This window comes from Pristis pectinata, chromosome 3 (genome assembly GCF_009764475.1).
Source record: "Pristis pectinata isolate sPriPec2 chromosome 3, sPriPec2.1.pri, whole genome shotgun sequence".
Lineage (NCBI taxonomy): Eukaryota > Metazoa > Chordata > Chondrichthyes > Rhinopristiformes > Pristidae > Pristis > Pristis pectinata.
This window is the reverse complement of record NC_067407.1, coordinates 90,515,148-90,537,331: the sequence shown is the minus strand read 5'-3', so window position 1 is coordinate 90,537,331 and position 22,184 is coordinate 90,515,148. Positions and strand designations below refer to the sequence as shown.

The window sequence follows — 22,184 nt, the reverse complement described above, 5'->3', positions numbered from 1 at the left end:
TTCACTGGTAGTAATTGCAGGCCTTTGGACTCTTGAAGCACAAGCAAATTTTGAATCTGAAAGGATCCTCTGTTGGTTTTGGTGTTTGGGGAGGTGGGGCAGGGGTGGTGCAGGATTAAAGTTGTAATATGCATAGATATCAAACCTTTCCTTTTCACAAAATAGCTACCTGGAGATTTATAATGAACGGGTAAGGGACCTGCTCAGGAGAAAGTCGACCAAAACATACAATTTAAGAGTGAGGGAGCATCCAAAGGAAGGGCCATATGTGGAGGGTAAGTGTGTATTTATAATTAACATTTCAAGCATGGGCTATATCTTTACTGGATTATGTCTGTTTTGAGTGGAGTGGGATTATTTGGAAGATATTTGAAAAATGATTTGAAATTGGTAAATGCTAGTGACATGCATATTTTATAATGTCAAAGTGTAATACAATGAACTGCAAAGTACATTAACCACATATAAAAAAAAATATAAAGTCTGCTGGATTAATCGGTATGACAGTGCAAGAAAGATTAAAACCATTGTATGGCTTTTGTTTTCATGGGAATTGCAAGAGGGTTTGAGGAAAATTTCTTTGTAGCCAGAACTCTTAACTGTGGCACTACAAATGTCATCTTGCATACAAAAAATACACAACTTAAACCTTCCATTATTACACCAATACTGGTATCTGTCCAACTATGTGGAAAATTGGCCGGGTACATCGTGCCCAAAGATCCGATCCAATCCAATCCAACCAATTAGTCTCCGCATAATCATCCTGATGGATAGTGTAGATGACAGCATTTTCTAGTAATAGTTCCTCACCAATGGCCTGCTTGACTTGTTCTCCCCGAACTGTTCATTTCCAAGCCTTATTGCAGCTTGGTCTGAATATGGGCCAATAGTTTGAATTCCTGAAGTGAAGTGTGATTTGACGTCAAGACAGAATTTGACTTACTGTGGCATCAAGGAGCCTTTGTAAAATTGAAGTCAATGTGAATCAAGGGGAAAACTCAACTGTCTGTAGTTATACCTGGTATAAAGAAAGGCAACTGTAGCAACAGGTCAATCATTTCAGCCCAGGTCATTGTTGCGGGAGCTTCTCAAGGCAGAGTCCTGTGCCCAAACATCTCAAATTCCTTCATTAATGATCTTTTTGACAAAGTCAACAGTGAAAAGAAGATTGTTAGTGACTGGATAAAAGGCTGAATTGTATGTAACCCAGCCTGATGCCTTGAGTTCATCTCCCAGGGGATCTCTGTCCTGCTGTATCCTCAGACAACGTCTTTGCAATCTACACCACTACCAATTTTTGTGTCGTCTGCAAACTTAGTAAAGTTATTTCCACTGGCAGAATCATCGGTGTTTATAGTTTGAGACGTGAACCACGGGTGAGATGCGTTTTTCTATATATTGAATTGTTATTTTACAGAATAAGCTGCTTGAAAGAATGTTAAGAGTAAATTAAATGGTAACTTTCTAAGTACAATTAGATGGAAAACAATTTGTAGGGCAATGGGTAAAGAGCATCAGAGTAGGATGAATTGGATAATATTTTTCAACAAGCCACCATATTCTTTAATGACTATTTCTGCTGTATCTTCTTCTGATTCTTGTATGCACTTGACTTTGCAGCAATTTTTCTGCAATATCTTTACATATACAATTATCCTAATTTTCCAATCACTTCCATAAGATGCAGGGGCACAACAAGAAAGTCAGTTTTATTATCCATCCACTCACAAAATGAATGGAAGAAATTATTAGGTATTTGTATTTTCATTGCTTTCAGATCTGTCAAAACATTTGGTGCAGAACTACAGTGATGTGGAAGAACTTATGGAAGCTGGAAATATCAATCGAACTACTGCTGCTACAGGGATGAATGATGTCAGCAGTCGATCCCATGCCATTTTCACCATCAACTTCACTCAAGTGAGAGTTCTGAAAATGGCCTTAATGTTTCAGTTTTGTCAAGGTTCTTGTCAGCTTGAAGGAATATATGTTGGTTGTAACTCTTGAGATACCAAGTTTTCATTCATGAATTTGGAAGACAAAAGCATTTTATTAGTGCTCTATAGCAGTTGTATTGCACATGTGATAGTTACTGGGATTGCCTAGAGGGATAAAGTGTAATATACTTGAATTTCCTACATTTTAGTGAGGGACAATCTCTGTATTTAGTTGCAATTGCCATTGTTAAGCGTTGTACCTGTATTTCAATCTTTTAAATTTAGACTATTCCCTGATACTATTAAAGGTATTCCTTGGATCATAAGTCCTCCAGTGTTATTGAAAATTGCATTGGATTATGAATTTGCTTCAGTGCCAACAAAATAGTGTGTTTTTTGCTTCATATTGAGAATAAGCAATAACAGCAAAATCAGTATTTAGGCTTGAATTGCAGTGCAGCACTTCAAAACACACATTCTGCCATTGTTTGCATGAGATAAATACATCACACTTGTGAGTTGCCATAGGACATTGTCTTATGTGAGGAAGTACTACATAACTATGCATGTTACTGACATCCAATCATAAAGCTGCTGCTTTCTGTGCCTCTAAATAAAACACACAATATGAAGTTCCTAGTAAAGGAGAAGATGGAGTTATTTATATCCTTAAAATCCCTTCACCAAAGAATCATGTGATGTTTAAGTGATGAATAGTATTTTAAATATGACCCTTTGATTTTTTTTTGAAGTGAAACTAAATTAATTTCTCATGGGTTTATATTTTGCCTCGATCTTTTTCAATCATTTTCAAACAAAAGACAGTTTCTTATACAAATCCAAACCTGTGATTTTTTTTTTTGTATGTCCCACATCTGCATAACAAATTCTGATTAATAATTACATTTATCATTTTTTTTTGCAACTGGAGATCATGTAGGATGGTCACAATGTTCTCCTGACTTTCTTAAATAGCAGACTAATGAATATATCCTCAAGAGTAATTGTATTTATTTGCAGGTGCTGTAGGGGCAAAATGTAGTGAATATTACTGGACACATGAGAAATAATGTTTGAAGTACATAATTACATAAGCAAAAGGAGAGGAAAATACTTCAAAACAATTGGGACAGATTTGATCAAAGTTGCAACTTCTGGATGAAGAAGTGATGTTACACACAGCTGACATAAATTTCTTACCTGTACACTAAATTTAGAACTCCAACCAGAAGTCAAGCTTTGGTCATTATCCTCTGAACTAGAAGTCCAAAAACCTGTGAAGTTACATTGTCAATCATCCTTTTCAAAATATCGTTGTATTGTTAGTTATGTATAAATTGAAAAAGCCAACAGAGGTACTTTTGGCTTTTTTTTTCGTTTGCAGAACATCCATATCTTAATTTCTACGTACTAAATCAGCAATTTTAAGAATCAGTTTCTATTTCTTTGGGCAATCCATTCCACATATTTGCACTCTGCTGAGTAAAGTTAGTAAATCTAATCTGTCTTTGCATATTTCCTCTTTTGAGGCTACATCCTAAAATAAGAGAGATTCTGTGGTTTACTAACAATTCCGTTTTGAAACTTTGACCAGGTATCTGGCATCTAGCATCACTTTAGATATATACAATTTAAGTGGTACATTAATACCTCGAACAAATCCTCTGTGATGTGATTAATTTACAGATTGGTCAGTATAGCTTGGCTTTTTGAGGATTCCACTATTGCTCAGTCTGGATAAGGGAAGATGGTTTTAATGTTTAATACGCCTTCACATTCATTATGGAATGGCATTTAACATGTTGCTTTAGTTCAGGAGAATTTTATTAATTTCATTGAATTTCTAAATGTAGAATTGTAAACTTAAATGCTGGTGCTGCAAGATAACTTTTTTTCAAAAAAAAATCACTGTTGTGGGTCCAGAGTAATGATTTTTAAATTTAAATTCCAGGCCAAATTTGATGCTGAAATGCCTTGTGAAACAATTAGCAAGATTCACTTGGTTGATCTTGCAGGAAGTGAAAGAGCTGATGCCACAGGTGCAACTGGAGTAAGATTAAAAGAAGGAGGGAATATAAATAAGTCTTTAGTCACACTGGGAAATGTCATTTCTGCTTTGGGTAGGTTCTTGATTGAGTTTTTTTTCTTAGACCATTTATAATTTTGGAAATAACAACTGCTTTCAATAAACATCAATTGATTGAGTTTGATTTGGATTTCATGAGGTTCTTGGAAAAATGATGAACTGAAGTGCTTTTAATTTCACAGCTGACTTATCTCAGGATGGGGCAAATTCTCAAACAAAGAAGAAACAAGTGTTTGTGCCTTACAGAGACTCTGTTTTGACCTGGTTATTGAAAGACAGCCTTGGTGGAAACTCCAAAACAATTATGATTGCCAGTAAGGTTTTAATTTTTGTTGTATATAATTTCAAGATCCAACATATTCATTTTATTGTTAGCCTATTAACTACCTCAAACCCTGAATGATTGTTTTAGATTTAATAGTTGTTACAAATTACTTTGAGAAGGTGTAAGCAAGTGGAGAAAAAAGACTTTTTTCCAAAATTTTGTCCATATCTCAGCTCTAAGGGCATGCTGCACATTGGGAATAGCAGGGTCAAATTTCACCCCCTGCAAATTTCATGCAACTTGATATATAAAAACGCATGTTGTTGGAATAGTTTATATTTGCAAATATTAAATTTCATTTCCTATGTTTTTCCAAGTCTAAACTTCTAATCCATTAGAAACTGAATCTTCCTTTGCTCCAATACTTTGTACTTAATTGCTGTCAGGAACTTCACAATTTGTTTCTGTGTCCAAGTCACCTTCAAGTGTTTACTATTACTTCTAAATTATGAATGCATTCATAATTGCAAGAACTAAATCCTTGTGTGAATTCTTCTTAATGGGATTTGGGACATACTAATGATAGTCTGATGCTCTCCTGCTGATGTAATTTGTGTCTTGGTCTGTGGCCTTTTTCAAATTCACTATACAGAACACCTTCAGTGTGATCAGCAATATATAAACTGAATTAAACATGTATGGCCTATGTACAGTGTTAACTGATCAAAAGCCACCCACATTTCTTTTTCTTAAATGTATTCATTTGACAGGATCTGGGTATTATTTGCAAAATCTTCATTTATTGCCCATTCCTAATTACCCTTGAGAAAGTGGTGGAGAGTCACTGCCTTTTTCTGCTGCTGCTCTTACATTAAAGCTAGTTACACAATGCTGTTAGGGAGCAAGTTCCTGGAATCAGACCCAGTGACAATGAAGGAACAGAGAATGGTGATATATTTCCAATCTGGAGAACGTACAGGTCATGAAGTTCCCTTCTGGGGTCCTTGTCATTATTGGTAGAGGTAGCAGGTCTGTGAGATATTATTGGTAAAGCCTTGGCTATGAACTAGAATACATTTTGTAGATTACTTATACTGCGTTGCAGACTTGAAGGGGGAAAGAGGGGGGGAGAAAAGACTCAGTCTCAGAATTTGAGGTGGTGGAGCCTTGCACATTTTCCTCCCCACCCCCACCCAACCTCGCTGCTTCCATGAACAATGTTTTCTCTTGCTTCGTCTGGTTCCTCCAGCAGGAACTGTTCTGTTTCTCAGTGGAAAGGTTGTGTACAATGGCAGGCCCTGTACAATGGCAGGACTTGTAGATTATATTGTTGTGTTAGGGGAAGTGGTTGATTGAGCACACTACACTTCACTTCACTCAGATTGCAGGTTAATGGCTGTCATTTCAGATTAACAGTATTAACATCTTGAGAGAGACTGAAGTATTCTGATAAAAGCCTAAACTAATGTATTAAAAGAAACAATTTATTTTAATAAATTTTGTTTAAATCCCTTTTTTGGTCATTTGAATTTCCCTTGTGACAAAGTTTATCATAAAAAAAAATTCTGTACCTTCAAATTCTGTTTTATAGTTATAAACATTTACATTTGCTTCCTCATTGTGATTTGACAACTTAATTATAAACACCTGACACCAAGTAAAGAGCAATAAGGCCAATTATTTGTAAGGAGGTATATAACTACAATATACTTGTGTATATTTAAATTATGGCTGTGATTTTTATGTGAGTATTAATCTCTGTCACAAATTTATGTCTATACATTAAACACTTAATTTATTTTTCAAATATGTTGGCTTCAATTCAAATTGCATACCACATATACAAAACTATATATTTTTACTATAGCCTAAATTCTGATCTAACATTATATCAATTTGTGTTTAGTCAGTCCACACTAATTGTATATCATGCTATGGAGAATTCTATTTTGTTTCAGAATGTGGTTTATTTAAAGATGCATTGAATGTTGATCGGGTAGGTCAATGCTTCATTATTTTTCATTATCATTTTTGACAGCTATTTCACCAGCAGATGTCAATTATGGAGAAACACTGAGTACACTTCGCTATGCAAACAGAGCCAAAAACATCATTAACAAGCCAACCATTAATGAAGATTCTAATGTCAAGCTTATTCGTGAGCTGCGTGCTGAAATAGCACGACTAAAAGCTTTACTTGCTCAGGGGAATCAGGTTAGTTTTCATTTTGAGTTGGACTGATAATTTATTTCTGTTTTGGGGAAAAGGTTTCTGATTCCCAAGTATAATTACCTTGTTGCATAATGGTAACCTCCAAGAATAATAGTCGTACAACTAATGGCAAAATCATTTATACTCACTTGTGCTTAACTTATACAAATTACTATTTTCCTTTGTGGATTGTAACAGTAATAAAAGGATGTATTAATGATCCTTAGACAAAAAATTAATGGTGTTAATTCTAGCTTCCAAGAGTTATAAACCTAAGAAACTTTTTTTAAAAATATAATCCACACTGAATCATGATTAAGTATTGTCTTTCATGTATACTTCATTTTTTTTCTTCAACAAAAAAATCCTGTAGATGGCAGCCAAGATTTTCTTCTAATAATGAGATTAAATTGTGGGTGAAATTTAAAACAATGGTGTGTATAGTGCACATAACTATTAGCATTATAAATCCAAGTTCACAAATTAACACATCTAGTCCACCTAAAATTTTCAATCCACTACAAACTATCCAGGTTCAATCAGGGTTTTATTATGTTAATGATATAATGCAGATGATAGAAATTTATGGAGAGATGCCAAATTTCTTTATGTTGGGTCAAGGGCCTGTTTAAGTTGTATCTCTCTATGACTCTGACTCTGTGAATATTGTTATCTTACTGCTTTATTAAGGTGTATATGTTAAGCATTCTGTGCAATAGAGTAGTTGTGACAACCCCAGAGAAAACCTCTGCCACTGGCAATTAGTTAAGCAGCAAGCTCCAGCATAGTTTCTTTGGAATGTTGAGGTTTCAATGTCCTGAAAATAGTCTAATCTGACTTGGGGCTCAAATACTTGTTTGTTTACTTCGTACCAATTAATGGAAGATAAGTAAAAAAAATTCATGTTTTCACCTTTGGGTTGTTAGCTCATTCTGAAAGATAAATAGGAATAGTTGTACTTTGTTAGTCAAATATGAATTCAACATCTAAACATGCCATAACTTGGCATCAGCTGACAAAGCAATTGAATATTTATGGCATGCATTGACACACAGTAATCAAATCGCTAATGTGGGAAAATGAACAAATCACATCAAAGCAGTGCATCATACAGTTCTAATGTCGGAAATAAGGGAAAGTTGCGACGTGGAAGTTTTATTTTGCTCCCGGCTCCTGATTAAGAATTGCTTGGGCTATTTGAACGGTATACCATTTCTTATCAGTAATGGCTTTCAAAAGTACAAAGGCATCTGACAACCAAGATTCATACTTAGAATTTCACTCAGACTAGGTTTGTTTATTCTAGTGGCTACTGTTTGTAGATTTGCTTTGGAGGTGATGGAATTGATCTGTGAAAGATCAATGACTAGACTAAATCGCAAGTGATGTGGGCACAGTTTTTCCCAGAGGAGGATGGCTTAAGAAGATGATGGGAGCTATTATTTGGAGAAAATAACAAAGAAGTGTTTGGAGATGGACTTGTCATTGAAAGGGACTGGAGGAACCAGAAATCCAGAAAAGTTGAGATGGCTCAATAGTTAGATGGTTAATATTAAAGGAGAGATTTAAGGGCAATAGAGGGTCAGATAGTTTCAAGAAAAGAGAATGTGTATAATTAGAGAAATTTGCAGAGACGTATGTACTTGTCAGTATGCCAGCCTAAGGCACCTATTATGGGTGGGAATGGAAAAGAGATTGGCATCATTAGCCCCAAGTGAATGACTGTGTTGGGCAGGAAGATTTATTGAAAATGGATGATGTGGTGATAGTGATTGCTTTAGACTGGGGTATTGAAAGAATCTTTGGAAAATGCCAAAGAAAAGTATAGAAGGTAGTGGTAAATTCAAAAGCTTTCGAAGATGGAACACAGCAACAAAGCAGGAAGACACTATGTGTTTATTGATTGGCAATTTTTTGATGCAGGATTTGGAAGTACCATTTTTCAGGTACTCAATGTAGGGCAGATATTTTTGGAAACAATCTGCCAAATGCCCTGATTCAGATTTGAACATCATATTTGATATGTGTTTGATTTATCAATGACTACTTTTTTTGCGTCTGTGCTGAATATCAAATAGTTTTCTTGATTCCATACCATCAGCTATTTTCAATAGAGTACTCGACTATCCACACCATTTGAAAATACAAGATCACTTCTATTGAATGTAAGGAGAAATTATGTCGTTCTGGAAAACAAATTATCATGCAAAATTGCATCATTATGTATGTGATTGTTTTCTCTGTATTTCTTGGTCGCGTTGTTAAAGAATCCTATGTACTTCAGTTAGCTTTAAGGGAAAAGGGATCTATAAAAGTTATAATGGGGGGAAGTTTGAATTATAGAACTTGACTTTTTGATATCGACTACCCGCATTTTAAATATTTGGGGTAGAAAGGTTACAAATGTGGTTTCTGTATGGAACATTGAGAAGTAATCACAATTCACTAGTTGGACACCTACCTCTGCCACATTGTCTCCTTTCATACTTAAAGCATGCATTAACAGCTCAGATGTTGTTCATCTTTCTTTCAGATTGCATTGTTGGATTCTCCGACGGCTTTGAGCATGGAGGAGAAGCTGCATCAAAACGAAGCTAGAGTAAGGAATATTACAATATACATATTCCTTTTTGTATAGAATTTTATTTTAATCAATCAGCTAGAAAGAAGTTATAGAATGGAGGTTTGGTCTAAATGTGTATAAATTGGTTTCTCATGATATTGTAAACAATAAAACAAAACGGGCTTAGTCTGCAACTTGCACTGGATGAGTGTGTGTGGAATAATTTAACAAGGAGGATTAGATAGAATTCTATGCCTTAAAGTCAAACATTGATTTTTCTTATTTTGTACTTGGATAGTTTTTTGGTTTTTCACTTATTGTTATTTTTGTGATGCAAAACAGAAGTTACAATATGTGTTTTTCGCATATACCTTCTCATTCATTCTCTCTCGCTAGCTCGTGCATACCACATTTTTAGCATTGCTTTCACTTTTGACATTTGATTTCTAACTTCAAATAATCATGATACAAAGCAATGCTACCACAAACTGAGAGAAGTTTTTTGTTTGTTAGCGAGCTAATATTGAATGACGATCCTTGGTAATTGTGTGTATTGCACATGTTCTGACCAAGAGATCTATTTTCACCTAATAGTGACAAGCTTGTCAAAAGTATCACTCCAAATTCTGACTTTTAGGAGAGACTAAATCCTTCAAGTATTTTTTTTAATGAAGCTATAAGAAGACATAAAATGCAATTCTGTGGAAAAAAAATAACAATCTTGCCGTAGCAAAACATTAACTTGTACATTGCATGTTTCATTTCCTATGGCAAAACTAACAAACTATTTTGAGTCCATTGACTCGTGAACAAATTTTAGATAGTAACGTCTCAATATTAATGTTTGCAAGGATTCTATTCTGTGACCTTAATGACAACAAAACTGACACAATACTTCAGGAGGACCTTTGCTTGGTTGTCAAAGTTCTTAAATAAAATATTGCTTAACATGCATCCAAAAGCAATGGAAGGTGCAGTCAATTTCATGGCTCACAAAAGAAAGACCTGGACTACTTGTGTAGTTTCATATGTTTATAATGCTTTACTCAGAAATTACAGTGTAGAAACAGGCCAGTAACGTTAACTAACCTGCATTAATGGTTATACTTGAGCCTTGCCCTTCCCTTTTACTCAAACCTTTTCAGCATAACCTTCTATTCCCTTCTCATACTCTGAGTGCAGATGCTTATTATCATTCATTTGAATGGGCTGATGAAGTGTTTCAGGCTATGACTATGGCTGTTTGGTTCTGAACCTTAATTAGAGTTTCCTAACCAATGTGGAAGCTACCTACATTTGAATTAAATTTCCATTATTCAAATCTAAAAAGTTGTTGTTTGGGCAGTGCACACATCTTTTTGCTAGTATGAAATGGAGATTGATCATGCCTAAGGCTGTTTAAATCTGATTTTGGGTCTCCTAGCAAATCCTCTGCAGAGGGAACACTCAGGCCTGTTTAGTATCGATGCTGTGGTTTAATTTGTGTCCAATTATACTCTTTATCATTTAATACACATACTTTGAGAAGAATCTTTTCTGCCTAAATGCATATTTGCCTAACTGTCATTCTTGAAAGAAACTGCTCAAAATTGTGCTGTTTTTAATGATGAATTATGTCGTGATAAAGAGACAGTCTGTTATAATAAGGATTATTTTTTATCATAAATATATTGTGTGAGCAATTAAGAAATAATTTTAAGTTCTAAATATGTGGCCTGATCAATGTCATAACTCCAGTATAGTAAAATAATTGAAAAAGAAAGAAAAAACAATGCAGCAAAACACATCCACTTGTTAGAATTATAAGAATATGAATTTAGTCCAAAAATATTGTTAAAATGGAAGATGATTTCTTGAAAAATACTGAATATTCTACTTAATAAATAGATCTGAGCTTTCAATCTATAAACAATCAAGTAAGGATGCTTAAATGACACACCAGCATGGCAAAGGAACAGCTCTGTTAGTCCCAAATGGCCAACACCTGTCCACTTCTTATTCTGCCATAGAGTAATCAGAGATGAATGGCAGAGAAAGAATGAATAACCAAATGAAAGAAAACTGATGCGAGATAGACAAACAAGTAGTATAACCTAAATATGAAATAAAAGTTACTTAAAGAGAGTAGTGAAGGAATCATAAACTAAGGCAGTGAGGGACATCACAAGGACTTGTTTTGACATTCTCAAGAAATTCTCTTCATAGGAAGGGTTTTCTAAGACTTGAAGGAGTCTTGCAATAGTAGTTAAAATGCAAAGTCATCAGTTTTAAAGGAAGATTGTAATGAAACCATACTGGATGAACAAACCTGTGATAGCTGTAAGCAATCGAATCCTGAAGTTCTAACTTTTTGTAACAAAATTAGCAAGACTGTTGTGAAATATGTAGAGTTGCATTCAAAATAACTCCATAAGCAACACAGAACAGCAAAGTTTAGGTGGGTAAAAGGGTAGAACTTTGAGTGGGCCTCTTGCTAGCTTCAGCCAAGGCTCTTAATAGTCTTAAAAAAGAATTTTGAGGAAGGTCATTGAGCCTGCCAGGCATCTGCCCAGACTTGTTTGGTGAACTTGTCCCAAGTATTCTGTCACTTCTAAGTAGTGCATGGTAACTTTTTTTAAACTGTTACTTGAGCATTTTGTGGAATCTCCATGATTTAGTTTGATGTTAAATCTTCAGGAAGTCCCAGTAATCAAAACTGGATCACTTTTTATTTTAACAAAATAATTCACATCCATGGTAAATGTTGTTGAGGGAAAAGACATTCAGAAAATTGAAGTATACTTTGAAGAATTTCCAAGTTATTTGCATTGCAATTAAATTCACTGTTTTTAAATGCACACTATTTGCAGAGCAGAGTGAGCTTCAGAAAAGGGTTTCACAACATTGTTTTCAAACTTTATTATCTTAATACTCAACCTTCAAGGCTGCAAGAATTAAGCAGCTAATTCTGGGTCGGGAATATTTTCCTGACATTTTCGATACTAGAATTTTACTATTAGTAAATTCTTCTTTTTGCCTCTGATTTTAATTTCCCAAGCCAAGTCACATAAAGTAGATCAGAATAGTAGGACTGTGATGCAAGACCTGTTGGTACCTGTTTACTGATACAGTTAAAGTATTTTTCATTGATCATCAGAATTTATTCCATCTCATGACTTGTGCTGAAGTTTTATTTTCAGGGTCTGAAATGCTTGTTTAATTGCTGTATGACAGGTTGAAGAATTGACTAAAGAATGGACAAATAAATGGAATGAAACTCAAAATATTCTCAAGGTATGAAATAATTTGCTTATTGTTTTTTTTAAAGTTAAATTGAGTTAGAGTATTTACTGTAAGATGTTCCCAAATATGGTTTTGAAGGCTATAATAATTTTTATGAAAGTGTATGATTGATTAAAATTCACATCTAATTATTACATACAAAAGTTTTTTTTTAAACTTAAATGTGTTGTTCTGAACTTTCAGGAGTAGACCTAACAAAGGGTCTGGCACTTTCATGAATACCAATTCTATCAAAGTTATTCTGCCACTTTATCGATGCATTTCATTAATATGCAAGTATATTGCATGAAAGTGTAATAGTCTTTTTTAAAAAATGCTGCTGCCTTTGAGATAGTTTGGAAAAACAACAGCACTTAATACTTTGCAAGTAATGCACAGTGAAATGTGCTGATTGAAAATGTTTGGCAGATGGTATTACAGAATGAACCGATTTTGTTTTTACGAGTGTCGAGAGGTTGGAGGCTCTAATTGTGGTGTCTTCGGAGAGAGAATTCGTTTGGCCATTAGCTTTGGGGAATCTAGCTTGTGCTCTTTTGATACAATTAATTATTCCCCTGTTAAATTTTGATGAGTTTTTCCATATCATGTGCAATATGTTGACAGATTGGAATAATTTATAAAGTAAAAATGAAGAAATTTATGGTGTTTACAGCTATAATTGCATGTCTTTTTTGAGTTATTGTGTATCCTTACTAAATCTGCAATACTTTGGGTCAGTGCTTAGATAACAAGTTTACTTAAATACATTTGTTATAACCTTTTATAAAGGGGTTATATCTCCTGAGGTAAGGCATGTAGTTTTAATTGGTGTACTACCATCAATAAAGTGTTTCCAGGCATTATTCACCTGCTAATTTTCACCTAATACAGTAAACCTCTAATTCGCTATCGACCATTGGAAATCATGATGGTTTGGCAACTAGCTCACCAGGCAATGTTTCTTAAGTGAGATAAGATATCTTTATTAGTCACATGTACATTGAAATACACAGTGAAATGCATCTTTTGCGTAGAATGTTCTGGGGTCAGCCTGCAAGTGTCGCCACGCTTCTGGCACCAACAAACCATGCCCACAACTTCCTAACCTGTACGTCTTTGGAATGTGAGAGGAAACTGGAGCACCCGAAGGATACCCATGCAGACACAGGGAGAATGTACAAACTCCTTAGGGACAGTGGCGGCAATTGAACCTGGGTCGCTGGTGTTGTAATAGTGTTATGCTAACCGCTACACTACTGTGCCGCCCTGAAAAGGATGTCCTCCCGTGTGACAGGCGGGGATACCTACCACTATACTACCAAGGAATAGACACTCCCTTCCCACTCACCAGGACCCTGGTCCCCCTGTCCTCTTTAAACTGACTGGGTTCACTGGGAAATTTATTATAATGCCATGTAAAATGTGGATCTAAAATGTGCTCTGGTATTATAATGAGTAACATCCATTGGTCTGAAAACTTGCTGATCCAGCACCACAAAAGTATAAGCATGTTGGATTATTGGAGTTTTACTGTGTATTGTGTACAATCATTTCTTGATAAAATGAAAGTAGCATTAATGTCTTTTAATTACTGTACCTGTTCAAACATAATGGTACAAATGGGTTTCAATGACTTTATTCCAATAAATTATTTGCTGAAGTTGGCCTATCAAATTAAATCAAAACAAAGCAATTCTGTCTCGTACCCTTTTCACCTCTTGGATATGATGGAGGCTGCTCCTTCCCTTTCTTTTTGTTTGACTGCATAGCTAATCCCCAGCCTGGAGATGTTTGTATTGGTAACAAGCTCAGTGGTGGAGAAACAGGTTATAAAATCCAGGCAATCTCTCAGTACATGGAGCAGGTTTTACCAATCCCCAGCAATAGCCCGCAGTCACATAGCTGGCCAGGGTGCAGCTCTGAGTCCCATATCACAGTACTGAACAGTCACGTGCCCCATATCAAGCCAAAGGTGATTCTCTGGATTCACACGAGGTTCCTGGTACCCATTTTCCTGGGTGTGCAGTAGGGAGAGCAGGCATCTGCACCAAGTTCCTGGCACAGTGATGCTGTCAGTAAAGCATCTTGCTCTATTTATAATGCTGTAAAGACTCTTCTTAAGCATTGATAATTAGTGCTAGCCTCCTGGGAACACATCCTGAGCACTAAGCGAGGTACCAGCGTAAAACATAATCCCGTCCCCAATGCTGTTCCACTGATTATTTACAAATAGCTTTGCCATTTATATCCCACTGATTTGACTTTATGGTTTCCACCCTCTCCTGGGCTCCTGAAAAATGATACAGCTTGATTTCTTCATAGCTCTGTTATTTGTATGATAGTGGTTATATTATTGGGGTAGTAATGCAGAGGTCATGCTCAGGGCATTCTTTACTGACCCAAGCTACTTTAATCCCTCCTGAATCAGAAATCTGATTATATTAATATGTTTATAGCATGATATATGTATTTTAAATTAATGTCATAGAACCCTTTGATAACACAATGAAACTAATTTATTCAAGCTGCATCAACATGTTCATTAATAGAGAGAGTCTTACCTAATGGTCTGTGGAGGCAGCTGCTTGATGGTGACCTTGTATTGTAATAGTTTAAGCCTCATTGTAAATGAACCTTCTGTGTCAGTGTCAATTAATATGGGTTAAAACCTCAAATCTTCAATTTGTTTCTCATTACTATACTGCCTCCTCCTATAGAATGTTGGTGACAATTAATTACTGTAGTAGAATTTTAAATCAATGAATTTCTGTTAAGTCTAAGAAAAAGCATTTAACCTGAAATGAGATCTAGTTCATAAAAGATAACAAAAATTTATTTTTGTGCAAGTATTTCATAAAACATGACTTTCTGTGGTTGTAGAACATGTGGTATTTAGAGGTGTATGTAAAAAAAAATGCAACTTATTTAGAAAAGGTTATTATCATTCATATACTAAAATGTTTCTCCAATGTCTAAAAGGTAAGATTTTTTTAGAAAAGCATCAGATGAATATTTTACAATTTCAGGCTACTGATGCTGAAATGCAAAATACATTAAGACCAGTTTGTTATATTCACAACTTGCAGCTCTTTTGTTGTGTCACTAACTTATGTCTTGACGTATTCCTCATTCAATCATTACTATCAAGCCAGGGATGGAGCAATGAGAAGTGCAGAAAGGGTTGCCAGGAGTAGCACCAGCCATACCAAACTATGATGAGATTTTAGCCTAGTGAAGCAGCAATACAGGACTACTTGTATGCTGAACAACAAAACTAGCATGCATTAGATCAAGCTAAGTGATCTCACAACCAATGGATCAGATCAAAGCTCTGCAGTCCTGCCACATCTTGTCATGAACAACTAACTAAAGAAGGACGAGGCTGCAAGGTCATCTCTATCCTCAACGATGGTGGGGCTCAGCATATGAGTGCTAAAGAAAAGGCTGAGGCATTCGCACCCATTTCAGCCAAAAGTACCAAATAGATGATCCATGTTGCCTTTCTCCTGAGAATCCCCACCAACACAGAAGCCAGTCTCCAACCAATTTTATTCATTCCATATGATTTCAGGAAGCTCCCTAGAGCACTGGATACAGTGAGGCAATGAGACTAGCTGAGCTTCTAGCCAAGCTGTTTCCGTGCAGTTACAATACTGGTATCTACTTGGCAATGTGAAAATTGCCCATGTTTGTCCCGTTCATAAAAAGCAGGATAAATCCAATCCAGTTTACTATCAATCTGTCTACTTTCAACTGTCATTAACAGCATTATCAAGTGACTCCTTACCTGCTATTCATCTACTCACCAGGACCATTCAATTCTAGGCCTCGTCACAGACCAGGTCCAAACTCGAACCAAAGAGCTCAATTCTAGAAGCAGGGTGAGAGTGACTGCTCTTGACATTTAAGGCACCTTTTGAGTGAGTTTGGCATCAAGGGACCCTGGTAAAATTAAAGTCAATGGGCATCAAAGGGAAAACTCTCCTATGGCCGGAATCATAACACTCACAATTGAGGTCAGTTACCCTAGACCCAGGACATTCCTGCAGGATTTGCTCAGCATATCTTCAGCTGTGCTTCATCAGTTATCTGTGTTCCATATAAGGTCAGAAGAGAGGATGCTCACTGATGATGATTGTGCATTGTTCAATTCTAAATCCAATTGAATAAAATTTCCATACCTATGTGCAACATGACTGATACAATATTCAGGCATGGGCTGAAAAAAGGGTAAGCTACATTTGCATTTTAGAAATGCCCAGCAGTGACCATCTACAACGAGAGAGTCTAACCACCTACCCTTGACATTCAATGGTATTATCATTGCCAAATCTCACAATATCAATAAAGTGTGAGTCAACATTGACTAGAAACTCAACTGGATTGGTGAGACAATCAACGTGTCTGCAAGAGCAAGTCACTGGCTAGGTGTCCTGTGGTGAATGACTTGCCACCTAACACCAAGACTTTTTCACTATTTACAAAACACAAACCAGGAGTGTGATGGGATGCTCTGCATCTGCCTGGATAAGTGCAGTACCAACATTTCTCAAGAACATAGATATCTTACAGGACAAAGCAGCCCACTTGATTGGCACCCCGTCAACGTCTCTGAACATTTATTCCTTCCACCACTGATACGCAGTAGCTGCATCCACTCCTGTGACCTTTACAACCAAGAAGGGCAGGTACATGAGAATACCACCATCTGCAGATTACCCTCCAGGTTGGGCACCATCCTGACTTGTCGCTGGGTCTAAATCCTGGAACTCCTAAGCAGCACTGTAGAAGTATATTTACCAGAGCTCACCTCCACAAGGGCAATTAGGAATTGGCAATAAATGCTGGCCTTGCAAGTGAAATACACTTGGCTATGGAATTGTTGATATGATTATTTTTAAATGTCATACATTTCGAAGTATGGAATTAGAACCACAGTTAATGCTTTTGAGTTATTTACAGAGATTCTGCAGTTTTTAATCTAATTTCCAACAAATACTCTGAAATATTTCTGAATGAGAGTGATAAAGTCAAAGCACTGATAAAAGTATGAGGTATTTTGAGGGAAATGTTTCTTTCAGGTCTTTTGGGGTTCATTTCATTTTTTTATTAGTAAGGTTTGATTTAAAAAAAAATATAGAAAAGTAATGAGTTATTAGCACCATATGTGAACGTAATCTATTAGGTTCAGTAAAGTAGGAAATGTATTATCTATTGCACTACTTCATTCACACGTTGCTAATTCATGAGCAACAAATAATCTGTCGGAGGAACTCAGCAGGTCGAGCAGCATCTGTAAGTGGGAAGGGATTGTCGATGTTTCGGGTTGGAAACTTGCATCAGGATTAAGGGAGAGGGATGATAGTATAAAGAGGAGAAGGGAAGTAGTGAGACAGGGCAGACCTAGGAGGAATGAAGGATGACAGGCAGATTAACCTAGGTAGGGGAGGGGGAGGGGTGGAGTTGGGAGATAGAGGCAGATCATTCGTTATCCTTCATTCCTCCTTGGTCCACCAATCACCACCTGTTTCCTGTCTCGCCACTCTCCCTCTCTTTATACTGGCTATCTTCACCCTTGGTTCTGATGCAGGGTTTCAACCCAAAATATCGACAATTCCTTTCCTCCCACAGATGCTGCTTGACCCACTTTCCTTCAGCAGATTGAAGGATTTCCTTCAATATCTGGAAATCATCTGATTTTCAACAGATTTCCTTCAATATCTTCATGTCCTCTCTGGCCACAGGTGATGTCCCGGAGAACTGGCAAGTAGCTAATGTTGTTCCATTATTCGAGAAGGGAACCAGGGATAATCCTGGTAACTGTAGACCGGTGAGTCTCACATCAGTGGTAGGAAAGTTTCTGGAGAGGATTCTTAGGGATAGGATTTATGAGTATTTGGAAAACCATAGCCTAATTAGGGACAGTCAACATGGCATTGTGCAGGGCAAGTTGCATCAGGAAGTTATGCTACAACTTTATAAAACTTCAGTTAGGCCACATCTGGAGTATTGCATTCAGTTCTGGTCACCCCATTATAGGAAGGATGTCAAGGCTTTGGAGATGGTGCAGAAGAGGTTTACCAAGATGCTGCCTGGATTAGAGGGCATGTGCTGTGAGGATAGGTTGGACAAACTTGGGTGGTTCTCCTTGGAGCATTGGAGGCTGAGGGGAGATCTGATAGAGGTTTATAAGATTATGACAGGCATAGATAGACAGCCAGTATCTTTTCCCCAGGGTTGAAATGTCTAATACCAGAGCGCATGCATTTAAGATGATAGGGGGTAAGTTTTTTTACAGAGGGTGGTGGGTGCCTGGAATGTGCTACCTGGGGTGGTGGTGGAGACAAATAAAAATGCACAAATTGGGGTGGTGGTGGAGTTCAAGAAGCTCTTGGACAGGCACATGAATGTGAGGGAAATGGTAGGATATGGACATTGTGTAGGCAGAGGGGGTTAATTTAGTTGGGCATTGTATTATAAATCTAATTGGTTCAGCACAACATTGAGCCGAAGGGCCTGTTCCTGTGCTGTACTGTTCTGTTCTATTGTTTGTTGTTCCAGCTTCCAGCATTTGCAATCTTGTGTCTCCATCTTGTTAATTCGTAAGATTTCTGCCTGTTTATTTTGTATCCTGATTTGACAATTACAACCCATTTTCAAAGTAGCATGATTGTTTTGTACAAATAACACAATATAGAATAATGCTTACTAAATCAATAGTTTGAGTCAGAGTTTGATTTTGCTTACAACCCAGCACAAAATGTGCTCAAGATCTAAAATAAATATTACAAGCTACAATTGATTAGTTCCTTTAGAAGTAGAAGGCTAATTAACACTTTTGTTTGATGTAGATCACTGTTACCAGTAGGGCCATAATGAATTAGAATTTGCATTAATTTTGACATTCAATGAGTTCAAATTGATACATTGTGCAGTGATTCATAGATAATAGTGTATGAATGGAGTGCTCATTCCACGTTAGCTGAGTATTTAGCGGAGAATAGAGAAACTGCCGTTATTGAGTAAACAATTAAGCATCTTAGAGATGTGTTAAAATTGTAACACTTAGTAAAGTAAATATGTGTCGACATCATTTTCGAATTATCTTTGGGTTCAAAATGTTAATTTTCATAAAATAATCTTTGCCACTAATCAAAGATAAAATAATGACCATGCAGTGATAATTTTAAGAGCCCACTGGTCACACTGTCTTTTGGAGCCATTCTGACTTACATTTGCTTGGCCAATGTATACAACTTTCCACTCTATTTTTCTGAAACATCCTCTCCATTTACAGAAACACTCTCTCATATGTTTGCTTACTCTTTGTTGTATTCGCTCACATTCATATTCATTATCTGTGCTATTACGGCTGTATTGCAAGTGGAAGATATTTCAATGAGATGGTTAAAGTTGTTATTCACAGTTATGAAGCTAACGTTGAATTGTTGTGTAAGATGGTGTGTGAGCAAGATGAAGCTGACTCTGTGAACTTAAGCCTTACAAGAGGAGAATCTGAATGCCCAGACCCACAGCCATCTTTAACATTCAAATATTGAATTTTTATGAACCTAAGTCGTTCTCAACTTGTCATCGTTCTCCGATTTGCCCATTGTATATTTATCTTGACATTTCTCCAGCTGTTCAACATTAGACATTGCTTATTATTTGCAATTTGTGCATTTTTATGAATTATTTCAAGCACATTTGAAGGAAAAATAGAGATGAAGGTATTCCCACAAGTTTTGAGCTTTGTGTAAGACTTTGCAGGAAATATAATATGCTTATTATAAAATAATAAAACACAAAGTCCTCTGGATGTTAAGGGAATCGGGGGTTATAGGGATAGTCATTGAAAATGAAGTGGAAGATCAAGCCTGCTCTCCTATTCATTAAGATCATGGCTGAAGGGCCCAGTTGTTTACTCCAGTTATTTATTATTCTCTTATCTGTAACAAATGTTTATCTATTAATCATTTCAAAGGTAATAATTGTCTAAAATTTGTTTTTACTATTTTAGGAAGAAACCTTAGCTCTTCGAAAAGAAGGAATCGGTGTAGTTTTGGATTCTGAATTACCTCATTTGATTGGTATTGATGATGACTTACTTAGTACAGGAATTATTTTGTACCATCTCAAGGTAAATATGACTTTTATATCCTGGAAAATACTATTTTGAACATACCTGAATGGATCTAATACAGATTTTATTACAGAAAATTTTAAATCACTTTCCGTTACTGTAACATAAATTAAAATGTGATCCAGAAAACTGTCACCAGATTACCTGTTAAGGTTTGCACCAATAACTTTTTTTGAAAACTGAGATTTAGTCAAGAGTTTCATACAGAAAAGAAAAGTGGTAAGGATTCATCAACTCTTAGTGGCAAAATGTACAAAAATTAGTTTCATTGATTTCAACTGCAGAAACAGAAGGAACTTCACGTACAGTCAATTCTAAGTTATACAATGTGATGGAGAGGAACAATGCAAGGTTGTAACATGTTGCACAGTATTTACTTCATTATTCATAAAAATATACAGCTTTCCTTCATCTTAAACATTCCAGACTTTATTTCTAAATCATTGATAGCACACATTTCTATTTATAGGAGCTTGTCGACATATTTACTATTAAGTATGACTCTATGATATGGTACCTAGTCATTTAAAGTAGTCATTTGATTTACTTGAATGAGAATCAAAAATAGCTGTCTATTGTGAATATGTTAGACATTGTAAGTTGGATTTAATTTATATTTCTTATTATGAATGTTATTAACACCAAATCAAGCAATTTGGAATGATAGTCACTTCAGTCATTTACTTTGATTTAATTGCTTTAGCAGCAATTGTCCTTTCATTTTGCTTCCACCTTGTAAACATGTATGATCTTCCTTAATAGGAGGGCAAAACATATGTTGGACGAGAAGATGCCGCTACTGAGCAAGATATTGGTTAGTTAATCTATTCCTCTTAATGGCTAGCATTCCAACATCTCCAGAGATCCCTGAGATTTCATCCTTGACTACCTACTCTTCCCCATTGTTATACCCTCTTTGATACACCTACATACTGCCTCTCAGGAAATCATCCATAAAACTCCAGAAGTTCTTTGTCTACTCTGATGACATCCAGCTATACTTTGCCGATACCTCAGCCGTCCCTGGTACTGGATGACCAGAAATTTCCTTCCAATAAATACTGAGATGATGGGCCTCTATTAGAAATTACATTCCTTAGCCATTCATTCCTTTCCTTCCCCTTGCAACTATCTGAGGTTGAACCCAATTGTTACTAACCTTGATTTCATGTGTGCTCCAGAGGTGAACATCTAAGCTCTGGAATTCCTTTTCTAGATCTTCCTGCCTCTTAACTTTCTCTCCTTTTAAGACTCATCAAACAAACTTAATTGCTTTGCCTTAATCATCTTGTGTGTCCATGTATTAACTTATAGTCATAGTGTTATTTGGTTATACAGCATGGAAACAGGTCCTTTGGCCCAACTCATCTACACCGTCAAGTTACCTACTTGACCTAGTCCCATTTGCCTGCATTTGGCCCATATCACTCTAAACCTTTCCTATCCATGTACCTTCTAAGTGTCTTTTAAATGTTGTAATTGTATCTGCTTCTACCACTTTCTCTGGCAGCTCGTTCCTTGTACCAACCACCCTTTGTGTGGAAAAGGTTGCCCCTCAGGTCTCTCTTAAATTTTTCCCCCCTCACAAATCTATGCCCTCCAAGTTTAGACTCCCCTACCCTGGGAAAAATACTGTGACCATTCACCTTATCTGTGCTCCTCATGGTTTTATATACCTCTTTTAAGGTCACCCCTCAGCCTCCTGTACTCCATGG

At 36.3% G+C, this 22,184-nt stretch overlaps 1 protein-coding gene across 4 annotated transcripts in view; it reads left to right on the top strand.

Moving 5' to 3' along the window:
• Positions 1–22,184, top strand: part of kif16ba (kinesin family member 16Ba) — a 108,841-nt gene that overhangs the window by 26,445 nt on the left and 60,212 nt on the right. For all 4 annotated transcript variants that reach the window (XM_052012046.1, XM_052012047.1, XM_052012049.1 and 1 more), the window contains 9 exons: positions 166–275; positions 1,781–1,923; positions 3,892–4,060; positions 4,209–4,340; positions 6,330–6,505; positions 9,036–9,101; positions 12,279–12,338; positions 20,347–20,466; positions 21,232–21,283. In XM_052012046.1, the coding sequence (XP_051868006.1) occupies positions 166–275; positions 1,781–1,923; positions 3,892–4,060; positions 4,209–4,340; positions 6,330–6,505; positions 9,036–9,101; positions 12,279–12,338; positions 20,347–20,466; positions 21,232–21,283 (1,028 nt within the window). The remainder of the gene's footprint in view (positions 1–165; positions 276–1,780; positions 1,924–3,891; positions 4,061–4,208; positions 4,341–6,329; positions 6,506–9,035; positions 9,102–12,278; positions 12,339–20,346; positions 20,467–21,231; positions 21,284–22,184) is intronic.